Here is a 13384-nt window from a genome sequence, read left to right on the forward strand (position 1 = left end):
TTTGCAAGATGTCCAAGAAGGTGTTAGAAAATTGGTTAAAAAGGAAAAGAGGCAATAGTTGTGCAAATTCCGTTGACGAAAATATAAAAGCAAAGATATTGAGAAGTAGGGAAGAAAACTCCAAAGAACAACTTAATTTCAGAAAAAAGCATAAGTACATTTATTTATTAATTTATTAATTTCAAATATAAAGGTTGTTATGGCATCTCCGCTTTGATTACGAAGATGTCGGAGGAATAAGGTCCTTCGTTAAAAACATTGCAAAGGAGACTAATTGGTGCCCATAATCTAGGCACTATTCCGATATTTGTGTGGTGCGAATGTAGAAAAACCTGTCAAGATAGCTGATCTGCAAAGAGGTTTTTACACCTTCTTCACAGTTTTATTATTACTACTATTGTTATTATTATAGGAATTTACAGTTGTGTGAATGGCCTACCGTTAAAAGATGAACATTTCCTTTTCGCAATTTAGCTGGAAACAGCTGTGCGAGTAATTTTATTTTTTAAAAAATTGATAGCCGACCATCCTAACTATTCTTTCTAAGGTTTTCTTTGACAAATTAAGTGAATGCTGGAATAGTACATCAGCTTATAAATCCAGGCAGCGTCCTTTTCAAATCCTTTTATCTGACAGTGCGTTCAAGGTTTAATAATTTAACAAAGAGTGATGGAACACCTTCCAATATCCGAGAAAGTGTCTGATCACGGAAATTGTAATCTATCTAGAAGAGCTAGACTTAAGGATTTTCTTATTTGCCTCCTCGGTTTTAATTTCTAAAAAATCTTAAAAATTCAAATTTGAATTTAAAACGTGGAAAGCTCCCATTTTATATTTTACAACTTAATTTTTTTAGGAGGAGGGGATTTTTTGTCTATTTTTTTCAGGGTGAGTATTTGTTTTATTTTATTTTATTTCATTTATTTAACAATCACCAGATACAGCTAAGAGGACATTTTATACTGGATATCTAACAACAATAATAACAATGGAAAGGATTTGAGAAGATATCGGCCATGGCACGATTAGTAGGCACTATCCTGGGATTTGCCTGGTAGGACTGAGGAAAACGCGTCAGAATGGTCGCAGTGGAAATCGAACCCACGACCTCCCGAATCTGAGGCGAATGCTTTAGCAATTGAGCTACTTCGCTCGGTAAGATTGTTGTTTGTGGTGTTTTCTTTTTGAATTGCTCCCGCGGGAAACTTGTGCCTCGACCCGAAAGAAATTATTGGACTAAAGTTTTAGATGGGTATATTGATACTACCCGACTCTTAACTTCGGAGCTGGCATCAGGGCTTAATTCAGCCCTAAATTAGCCTCGAATTGGAAGTACAACCATTTCTACAACCTGACCTACTTAACGCAGAGAGTTAAATAAGGTCTTAAATTAACCTATGATACTGTAAGCAATCTTTTTCTTAGTCTCTGGTGGGTAGGTTAAATAATTCGAAAACTATTCTCCAAAATGTAGCTCTCCATCCAGATATTTATTTTTGTTACTTCATATACATATCCTGCTTGTTCGAACCTTAATAGCGCAAAGACTAATAAGTGTTAGAGGAAGCGTTGTGGTGAATTTCAGAGGAAACCACACCTATGTTGTCATTAAATACCAAGTTCAAGCGTATGGAGAAAATAAATCCAGAATTTTACAAATTAAGTCACGGTCTCATAGATAATCGTGGATTAAATGAAGCAAGGTTTAATTAAGTCTTGTGCAATTTCCCGAGTATCTTGAATGTGGCATTTTTCGAAAATACAAGTACGGTTTCCCTTGAAATTCGTCATACTATAGCTTCTTCGAACACTATTAGTCTTAGCAATTAATACTCAAAGTTCAATTTTCTGCACTTTCCTGCGCTCGTAACTCGTAAAGGGAGCCGCTTTTGACTTCGGTATAATAAACTCTTTCTTTACTTGTTTTCGTGTCTAGTTTCAATTTCCAAGCGCTGTAAAGGAATTATAAAACATCCTATATATATATATATATATATATATATATATATATATATATATAGGATGTTTTATAATTCCTTTACAGCGCTTGGAAATTGAAACTAGACACGAAAACAAGTAAAGAAAGAGTGTGTGTGTGTGTGTGTGTGTGTGTGTGTGTGTGTGTGTGTAACAAAGGATGGAGCGTATACCCACCTAAAATATTAGCATTGCATCACTGCTCTTATCCTCTTTTACCTTGTTACGCTAATATCAAATAAAACCATGTTTTTAATATTGAGAGTCTACCCTTGCGTGTGTAAAAGTGGTGCATTATGACTACTTTTCCATGTCGACTAATTCTCGGTATGGCCGGGATTTCTCCAGGTCCCAAAGCACGAAATAATGAGATGGAAATGTTCGTTGTTATTAACTATACATTCCACTTACAACATAGACGAAAATTTGCTTTGAAACATCAAGGAGGGATGATCTTTTTGTAATTGTTTGCAGTTAGTATTATTCCGAGAAAAGAGTGATTTTATTAGATCGTATTCAAAGATTTTTAACTCGGACACAATTCATCACATTTCTCCCGAAAAAACACCTTTCAAATCGGATTATTGGGGGGACAGTCCCCCATAGTTCCAAGATTGGAAGGAACATGTTCCCCTCATCCCCCCTTCCCGGATTTGCGCTAGTGATCACTTTACTTGGCCCATCATGCAACATTTACAATTCATGCAATGATGCGAAGCAATTAGAACAAAATACTAATTTGAATTAATTTCATCTATATTTTACATATGCCATTGTTTTGGTATTTAGAGCTCCTTCATGGCTAAGCGGTTAGCGTACACGCCTTTGGCGTGGGAGACCCGGGTCGATTCCCGGTGAGAGCTCATGTGCTTCGAATTTCACGTTAGTCAGTAGGTCCTATCTCATATAGCCTCGCTGCCGAAAGGCTGTGGAGCTTTCGAAATGTGGGTGTGGAGAACAGTGGAGAGAATTAGTCGGATCAAGCGGAAAACGAATGGGAGTGTGTTAGAAATGGGGGGGAGAAAAGAACAATTTTAGGTATTATTAAGAAGAGGTAGAGAAACTGCTCGGGACATTGGGTAAGAAGGAACTGTATCAGTAGAGACGTGCTAGAGGGTGTGTTGGCAGGGCGAAGGACATTGCAATTAAAGGACGATATCAAAACAGAGAATTCGAACGTGATAGCGGAAGACCGTGGAGGATGGAAGCTTCTCAATTGCTGCAAGTGACCTGCCAATAATGGCAGAACATCTATGATGATGATGATGATTCTTTAATACATTCTTTAGTAAATTATACATTTGATACATACTCTTGAACATACATATAGTTAATTTATTTCGATGAGTCTAACATATCTTAACAAGTAATTTTTGAAAAAAAAAAATTATTCATATCTGCAAGATAAACGTTTTAGTTCAACTCACTTCATACATAAATTATATAGGCACTTATCCTTTTTTCTTCTTCTTTTCACCGACAGCCATTCATACATAACTTGATTTTTACAGTCGAAGTTTCTCAATTACATCTGTTAGGTTTCTCACATAATAGATAGCAGCTGTGAAAGTACCATAACAAATCAATGGCAGACGCGACATGGCGTCTCAATGAGCTTTCAAACTGGATGGCCTTTTCTAGACATTGTCTGTGGACACTTAAGAAATAGGATATCTTGAAGATAAAATAAAATGACAAGCTTTTTTTAAAAAAAGAACTAGTATACAATGAATGAAGAGTCATCTGAAGAAAATATTAGATTATGAAAAAGATATAGTGAAGAAAAACTTACTTTTAAGTTCTTTTCCAATAATATAAATGGCTGTTCTCGATAGTTTATATATATATATATATATATATATATATATATATATATGGTGCTCTATCAATATTGATTAATAGATACAAAAAATTGAAAATATTTTTTTACAGTCGATAATTTCCACATTTTCTAGACTTGAGCGGCTCGGGTGAACATAATGCTAAACGCGACTTCTGGGTGAAATTCACTTATTAGGCGGAATGGGTTGAGATCGAGCCACAGAACAGTATGTAAGTGGTTAAATTTCGGAGATCTGCTCCCAGGGAAAGCTTGTTTTGGTACAATCAGCAATAAAAGTTCTTTCCGTTTAATGAAATTAGTTTCGTAAATACCTTTGTGAATGGAAGAACATTTTGAGTACAGTTTTTCAGTAAATTAAAAATAATGTAATTTTCTGTACCTTGTAGCTAAACTACCAAAATAAATTTTACCAAACGGAAAGAACTTTTGTCGCTTACTGTACATGTCATTTATGAATTGCATGAGAATGTTGAACCTTTTTATTATTTTTTTTTCCAGTTTACTCGACAGTTAGAAATATGATTTACCATTATGCTCCCCCGAGCCGTTCATTTATTATTATTATTATTATTATTATTATTATTATTATTATTATTATTATTATTATTATTATTATTATTATTATTATTATTATTGGCTGAACCTGGGCTCTCCACATAGCGCATCATTCACATATGAGCATGAATCTCCTTTTTATTCCTCACATCTGTACCTGGCCCTTTATAAACACTAGTGACAGAAGTCTTGATGAAAATCGGCAAGGGGTACCATTTTTCGATATATATATATATACAGGGTGGGCCATTTTAATTAATCCACGGAAATATCTGAAAAATGATAAAACATAGAAGAAATGTTTCAAGTACACGTTATATATTGCTAATGGGGAAAACCAATTCCGCCAAAAGTACCCCTCCTCGCCCCCCTAAATGGGGGTAACGGGGGGTAACTTTGAAATGTCAAATGGGAACATGGGTCGAGTAATACCTCGTTCGAAAGGTCTTGGAAAACTAAGTAACGCTGTACCAAAAGATGTTTCATATTGTGCACCGGTTTCAAAATGGCCGCCATAATATGGTTCGGAAACTCCAGTACCCGTAGTGTGAAAACCATGGAAGGTAAATGAATGGAACAAAATTGAAATACGTAAATATCATAGAGCATATCGAACGGTGTGGTCCCTGTGATCCCAGTGGCCTCCCTAAAGGGGTCTTGTGGGCTAACTTCAAAATTTCAAATAGTAACATGAGTCGAGTGGTACCTCGTTCGATAAATCTTGCAAAATCTAACATATTGCAGGAGAAAACGATTGATGTGAAATGGCAGTGTTCTTAAAAGGCCGCCGAAACATAGTATCCGTGTCAGAGAAAAGGTTTAGTACCCGTAGTATGAAAGCGATTGGAGATAAATCAACAAAAGAAAAACTGGAGTAGCTAACTGACGTAAGGCACATCGAGAGGTGTTGTCGGGGTGACTCCAAGGGCCAACTGAAAGGTATCCGGGGCCAACTTGAAAATTTCAAATAGCAGCTTGAAGCGAGTAACATCACGTTACATAGACAAATTAATATCAAACAGCTTCTGTAAGAAAATTTTCGACATGAGACACCGTTTTCAAAATGATCGCAAAGACATGGTGACTGTGTCTAAGAAAACGTCTAGTGCCCATAGTATGAATACGGTTAGACATAAATGAAAATAACGAAAATTAAATAGGAAAACCACGGAGGCGTTCCAAGGCTCGAGAATAATACAACAGAGATAAAAATATTAGAGTAAAATTGCCATAATGTATAAAGAGAAATCCAAGTCCTGCAAAATAATCTCTTCCTCAGGGCCGGATTTAGCATTTTGGCACCCCTAGGCCCAATAATTTTTTTCCGCCCCCTAGTCTGGTTAAAGTTACTTTCCTAAAAACTTTTATTATACCAGGTTATAATATTAAAAATTATATTAAAAATTATATCAGGCCTATATGTTAATTGCTTAAACACCACTCCACGATGCTGTTTTATCATCGCAAGTTTTTTGAGGAATTTACTTGGTTCTGGGCTTAACAAAATACCGTTAATGTATTAACAAAAGATTGGTGAACTTTACCAACAATTATTTGTTCCAATGAACTTCAAAATCAGAATGCTTAATTAGCCTGATTTTTAAAATCAATTCAAAAAATATGTTAAGTTATGGCTATTTATTTTTATTTCTAGATATTTTTTATTTTTTTCTCTAGGCTGTGCGCCCCCTGGGAGCTCGCGCCCATAGGCCCGGAGTAGAAGCAGACAAAGTATTCTACAGGTACCGTTAGGTACTATAATTAATATAGAAAGTACTGGGCTGTGTTGGCAGCCGGTTGGGTTAGGTTATTAGGGTTTGTTGACCTGTTTACGTGTATTGGAAAGTTGTTATATTTCTGTTTTTAGTTGTGCTGACATGGAAAGGTCATGTGATCTTTTTTTCGAGTTTGTATGCGTGTCTTTCTATACTGGTTATTTTTAAAAATAATAATAATAATGGAAAATTGAATTAAATCTGTTGATACGTCATTCTGAGAGAATATTTTATTCGTTCACATGTATAACATGTTGAACAATATGTGAGAGAGAATAAAAAGATATTCTCCTAATATATTTAATTTAACCTCTCGTAATAAATTTACTCGAACACTTACAGTGTGATTATTTTATTTGTTAAAAATAAGAAGCTCAGAACACTTATAATGTGTGATACGCACTGGGATTGAACCCAGAACCCTTAGCAACAGTGGTGAACACTGTATTGTACTGTGAATAAACCTGGTACCCTTAGCACAAGAGATGAACGTTGCATTGTACGGGGAATGAATATGGGACCCTTAGCACAAGAGATGAACGTTGCATTGTACGGGGAATGAATATGAGACCATTAGCACAAGAGGTGAACGCTGTATTGTACTGGAATTGAACCCCTGGTTCTTAGCAACAGAGGTGAACAATACATTGTATTGAGAATGAGCCTGGAACCCCCAAGCACCAGAGATGAACGTTGCATTGTACGGGGACCCTTAACACCTGTGGTGAACGCTGTATTGTACGGGGATTGAATATGTGACTTTTAGCACAAGAGATGAACGTTATATTGTACGGGGACTGAACCCGGGACCCCCAAGCACCGGCGATGTATATTGTATTGTACTGAGAATTATTGCAATTCTCACATGTAAATTGGCGAGAAAAAAAAATATGGGAAATACGAAGTGTGTATGTATGTATGATTTATTCATCGTTTTTATTCCTTATAGTTAACTCCGTGTTTACAGCCAAGTTTGAAATACGGAGCGAGTGAATTGTTCTTCCGTCTCTTACAGAAGACTAGCTTAGAATGCCATTACTTCCGGGTCGTTGCCTCACACGCTTTCACCTTGCTCCCGATAGAACTATGACTTGTGACACGCATGTATAGAGTGTCAATGCACTTTCTAATTTTTATTTCCGCTTGTACTGGAATAACCTTAGACACTTTCTCCCTTGACCATGAGAAAACTGTCTGGCAACATACTGAAAATATTTTTCCATTAACGATGGTTGTTACAGCGATAGTTATCGGCAGTGATGAAGAAGACAGATAGAAATTTTATGTTTCTTCCCCCTTTAAAAGATGTTTTGGGACAAACACGTAAATGTATTTTTGTGGCAATATCTGATTTTGGCAGAATATCTAATATCTGATGAACATGTAAGCATTTTTCCTTAATTAGATGAAAACCGTACATAGACTGTCCTGAATGTCGATACCCTGTCTGAATGAGATTTCTCCAGCGGTTGACGAACTTGAAAATAAGAAATTTTTAGATTTCTCGCTGTGGCAATGAATAAACAATGTTAGCGGACCTTATTTATTTATTTATAATTAATGAAATCGGGTTGAAAACCCGCTGAAAAACATGATGCTTGGGGGAGGGACATAATGAAATCCTTATATATATATAGTATTGAAATAAAGTTTGGTATTATTGTTTTTACACAGTTCCATAGTGTGTGTGTGTTGAACTTTTTCGTCAGTGATTTTAACAGAGCGAAGTCTGATTTTTTAAGGTGAGAACTTTTTAAATGTCATGTATTATTCACTTCATTATAATTAAGTAAATAATACACGATTTGCTTCTGAGAAACATTATTGGGGGAATAAACCTACGACCATTTTTTTTTTGTAATTATGCAAGAGGATAAGCTTTGTGATATACTGAAAACGCTTGAAATGTAATTGCGATTTTCGATTACTAAAGTTATTATTATTATTATTATTATTATTATTATTATTATTGCATTCTTTCATGCTTCTTATTTTTATATTCTCCTTTCTTATAGAAAGTCGTAAGACCAGCTACGGTGCGAACTATTAAAATATTTTATTGGATCATTTGCTTTTTGTTCAATCACTTCATATTTTTACGGATCGTATGTTATACATACTCTGCTTATGTATTGGATCGTTTGCGGTGTAAACTAATTGTTAAAATAGATTGTGAACGTTTTAAAATTGGTGTTATTTATTGGGTCGTTTGCGAAGCAAACTCAGAACACTTGTAGTGTGAACCTACAAATAATTTCGAAAATTGCGAACATATTAAAAATGTGAACCTACAAATAAAAGACGGACCATTTACTTGTAGAGTTTTATTTGCTTAATTATAGGATGCTTAATTACAATATGTTTGATTCATTTGTTACGATTTTTAACTGTTATACCGATCACTTTAAATCAGTTATACCTAATATATATATATATATATGTACGTTGTACAGATGGGACTTGAACTGTTTAAGTAAGCTCATTTACCAATAGATGGCATACTACTACGCTTTGGTAATACAACCGATAATCTTTTTAGGAACGCAGATCTTTGAACTAAGACTAGTATTTACAGAAAGAAAGAAATGTTTTAGTCTTGGGGGGAGCGCTTTTCCCCATAACATTATTGTGTTTTAATAGTAAATATTACTGAATGTTAGTTATTTGCGTTGGGTGGTAGTTACATAACGCATAGAATAGCTTTAATGTCAAGAAAGAAAATTTTACGGAACCCCCTAAATACATTGGTTATTGAACACTGTCTTTTGACTTGAAAACCTGTTGTGTATCCGCGAAGCAAAATGAAATGATGTACTCCTATTTGTACCATGATCCTCAATGAAGGGGGCTTTGCCTGCCAAATAGATTGCCTAAATTTTAACAGTATTATCTTATAGCAAAAAGAGAATTATGTATGACTATTTGTAGTATATTTTACAAGTAACGGGGGCCCTTCCCCCCATTAGTTATGGGTTCCTCTAGATTTTAGGAGTATTGTATTATAATGAAGCGAATTGAAATTATGTATGGGTATTCCTATTTCTACCATGTCCCTCAACGAGGGGCTTTTGCCTGCAAGATAGATTGCCTAAATTTTAACAGTATTATCTTATAGCAAAAAGAGAATTATGTATGACTATTTGTAGTATATTTTACAAGTAACGGGGGCCCTTCCCCCCATTAGTTATGGGTTCCTCTAGATTTTAGGAGTATTGTATTATAATGAAGCGAATTGAAATTATGTATGGGTATTCCTATTTCTACCATGTCCCTCAACGAGGGGCTTTTGCCTGCAAGATAGATTGCCTAGATTTACCAGTATTATCTTATAGCAAAAGAGAATTACGTACGAGTATTGTAACACATAGCTATAACTGTCGGAGGCCCTACCCCTTAGTTAGGGGTTCTTCTAGATTTAAACAGTATTGTATTGTATTACAAGGAAATTATGTATGCCTAGTGTAGTATAACCGTATAATTGGCGGGCGACATTCCCCCCATTAGTTATAGGTGCCCCATAGATTTAAACAGTATTGTATTACAAGGAAATTATGTAGTCCTATTTGTAATATAACTGGCGGGTCCCAGTCACAGGATTATTTAGAAATTTTTGAGTCCCCACGGTTATGCCGGTTTTTTTTTTATTGATTCGATTTCTATGAAATCTCTGAACACTTACAGTGTGATTATTTATTCTCTCGTTTGTTTCTACAAACTTGAACTAAATATAGGAGCTAAAATAAACTCTTAAAAGTATATAGGAAGTGGGAGGAAACCCACGCACACTGTGTTTGTCCACCACAAACTTACTTGACCAACCAGAGGTGAACGCTTTACCACCGAGCCACCGCGGCCCCCAGGCTTACTTAGATTTTTTAACAGTATTATATTATAGCAAAAGGAAAATCACGTAGCTATAACTGGCGGGACCCATTAGTTATAGGCGATCCTAGATTTTAACAGTATTATAGCAAAAAGAGAATTATGTGTTTTACCATATACATTGACATGTGTTAAAGTTCCCCATTAGTTAATTCCTACAATTGCGGGTTTTTTCTGAATAGGTAATAACATAATGATGATAATTATGTTCAACTGAAGGGTCCCCCTTAGGGATTTGTAATATAATGAACGTATGGTGGTTTACTGATAGAACAAGAATTAACTATGCCCTCACAAATTATGTTTTATTAACAGAACACAACTGCGAGAAGGGTACTTATTTAATGCTATCAGTAGTATTTAATGGCTAAAAAGAAATATATATATCATACTGTACCTTTAAAATATAAATATATATATTCAGGACTAATAACAAATACGTCAACACGGCTTAAACTAAACTAAAGTTAATTTAAAATTTTTCCGACAGATGGCATAGAACTACAATTTTCTATTATAGGTAATTTTGTATTAAAGTAATGAAAACAAATGATTGAAGAGAATTATATATAATGATTAGTACGGGGTTATTCGATGAAAGAAAGAAAAAAAAATAAGTATAGAAGAAGAAGAAATGTAATTTTACTGTTTTAATATGGTTATTGAAAACACATACACAATCTTATTTTTTGTTTCTTGTTGAAAGAATATTTATAAGTTTAAAAATTGATATAGAGATGCATAAGAAAACTAATACACATTTCGTTTGTTCATTTATGACCGACTCATGGTTTGAACTAGAGACAATGCTTATATGAAGCGAACGTATTTTATTTTTAATAATTACTTTGTTTGAGTTTGTCCGGGTGGAAATATGATTTATATACAGTGAAAAAATAAAATAATAACTTAATTTGTTTAGTCCGTCATATTTTGAGGGAAATGGCGTGAAAGATATATATTTAAATATCGCAGAATACATTTGAATGTGGGAGAATATTTTATAGCTAACTGGATTGGAGTAACATTGAATAAAACCCGAGATTAAATATAATACTTATTATTGAAAATTAATTTCCAAACCTTTGCAGTGTTGTTGTTGTTGTAGGGCATTTAAGGCTAATTGCTTATACGAGTAAGCGCACCTGGGATTTGAACCCGAATACCGCTGTTAAGGTGACTTTGCTTATACGCGTATGTCCGCTCGGAATTTGAACCCACGTACCAGTGTTAAATTTATGCGGAAATTAAATGGGCATTTTTAATGTTAAGATGCCTTTGTTTATGCGCGTAGGCTTGCCCGAAATTTGAACCTGCACGACAGTATTAGGTTTACGCGGGAATTAAATCCGCACGCCGTTGTTAAGGTGACTTTGTTTATGCGAATAGGCTTGCCCGGAAATTAAAATTGTACGCCTTAGCACGAAAGGCAATAACATTAAAAAATTATGACATGCGAAATTTGTACTTGAGAACGGAAATATGTTTGCAGTAAAGATGGTAGCCTTAGTGAATACGGTACTATGGTTTTGTTTGCACCAAAAGGCAAAAGCATTAAGGGGTTAGAACATGTTGAACCATTACAAATTAAATTGTGATTCATTTTAACAAAATGCGTCAGCCTTAACGTGAAACTTTTAGGATACAACCGGGAATTGAATTCGTGTTTGTTAGCAGCGTTTATTAAAATATAAGAACATACTGTAAGATTTTAATAATAGTAGCTTAATTTCAGTTAATCAAGGCGTTCAGCAGCATTGGTATATGAAACATGAACCTATTAACTAACAATTATTGGAAACTTTGGGACGTATGCTATTGCCTAAGTTAAATTGATTTTGAGTTTGTTGCTATCCCGTTCAATAGTATGGGTATATGAGACGTGTACCTACATAAAGTGAATTGATTTTAAGTTGCTATCCCGTTCAGTAGTATGGGCATATGAGACGTGTACATACATAAAGTGAATTGATTTTAAGTTTGCTGTTTTGTTCAGTAGCATGGCTATATGAAACTAGTATTTTATTACAACTGGAAATTGAAGCCGGAACAGTTTGTACCAATAGCGTGATTATTAGCATTAATCACTATGTTAGGCTACACAGGAACACTAGACTTGATTTAAGAGTGATATTTTTCTTATAGGTTTTTCAGAACAAAAAAAACTGAAAATTAAACACAAACACAACTTTAAACTTTGCTCCTGGAAAAAAAAAATTTTTAGCACTAATTGGAAGCATAAAATCCACACCGGAAATCAGATATAACTTTTTACATAGAGGTCAAATCTTTGTGAAGTTAACTCCTTTAAAATTATATATAAGTTGTTGTTCAACTTAAACAATGTAATTGAGTTTGTGATTAGAATAATATAATTTTATTAGTGTTGATTATAATTGATTTCATTCTGCTGAAAATAAGTTGTACTAATAATACTTTTTTTTTATTTTATTTTAGAAAGATGGAACCGCAGCCAAGCACTTCCGCCGGTGAGTCCTCCTCCTTCTCCTCCTCCTCCTCTTCGTACCGCCACATCCAGTGGTTTAATAAGATGGAAGAATTATTGGATGTGGCCGAAGGGAGGAAAAAAAGAAGAAGAAGAGATGAACAGAGGAGAAAAAGATACAACCCGGTGGTGGTGGCGGAAGAACAAGTACCCCAAAAAGTAATAGTGGTGGAGGAAAAAGTGGAGCCAATAACATCATCACTGGTGAAAGAAATGATGTCAGTGGAGGAAGACGAAGTGGTATTGGTGGAAGAAGTGATGTCAGTGGTACCAATATCACCACCAGTGGTGGAGGGGGTAAATGACAATGATTGGGATTTATTAAATGATGGGGAAGATGACGTGTTTATAAAAGCATGGGAGAAATATGAAAGAATGGAAAAAATAAAAAAAACTGAAACAAAAATACTTGTAAAAGAAAAAAAACTGTAAATAAATCATGTTTTGGGTGAATGGGAAAATTTTGAGTTTCCTTTCCTTTGAATTTTTAAAACCTGTGTAACAAAGGTCATAAAAATGTCTAACTTTTTTTTTTCCGTATCATATTGAACTTATAGATACCTTTTATTAAGAGTAACGTTTCGAAGCATAGAAAAAGATATTTTCAGAATAAGAATTGTTGTTAGAATTTTTAAAAGCAGGAAAAAATCTTTATGCTTTTCAGTACGCTGCACTATTCAGTTAACAGTTACCATTGAAGAGTTTTTAAAAGCAGGAAAAAAATCTTTATGCTTTTCAGTACGCGTCACTATTCAGTTATCAGTTACCATTGAAAAGATTTCAATTTTTTTTTTTTTTTTGCTGTCATAACTACTTTGATTTCCCTCCAATATCAAATTGTACTTG

General features: G+C 34.5%; 1 protein-coding gene across 1 annotated transcript; it reads left to right on the forward strand.

Annotated features, from left to right (window-relative positions):
* The first annotated feature begins 7825 nt into the window (after positions 1 to 7825).
* On the forward strand, positions 7826 to 12992 carry LOC145671289 (uncharacterized). The gene is made up of 2 exons (XM_081740244.1): positions 7826 to 7892; positions 12490 to 12992. The coding sequence occupies exon 2, from the start codon at positions 12494 to 12496 to the stop codon at positions 12968 to 12970; it is 477 nt and encodes a 158-aa protein (XP_081596370.1). The 5' UTR covers positions 7826 to 7892; positions 12490 to 12493; the 3' UTR covers positions 12971 to 12992.
* The last annotated feature ends 392 nt before the right edge of the window (positions 12993 to 13384 follow it).

Source organism: Thermobia domestica, chromosome 15 (genome assembly GCF_964235325.1).
Source record: "Thermobia domestica chromosome 15, izTheDome1.hap1.1, whole genome shotgun sequence".
NCBI lineage: Eukaryota > Metazoa > Arthropoda > Insecta > Zygentoma > Lepismatidae > Thermobia > Thermobia domestica.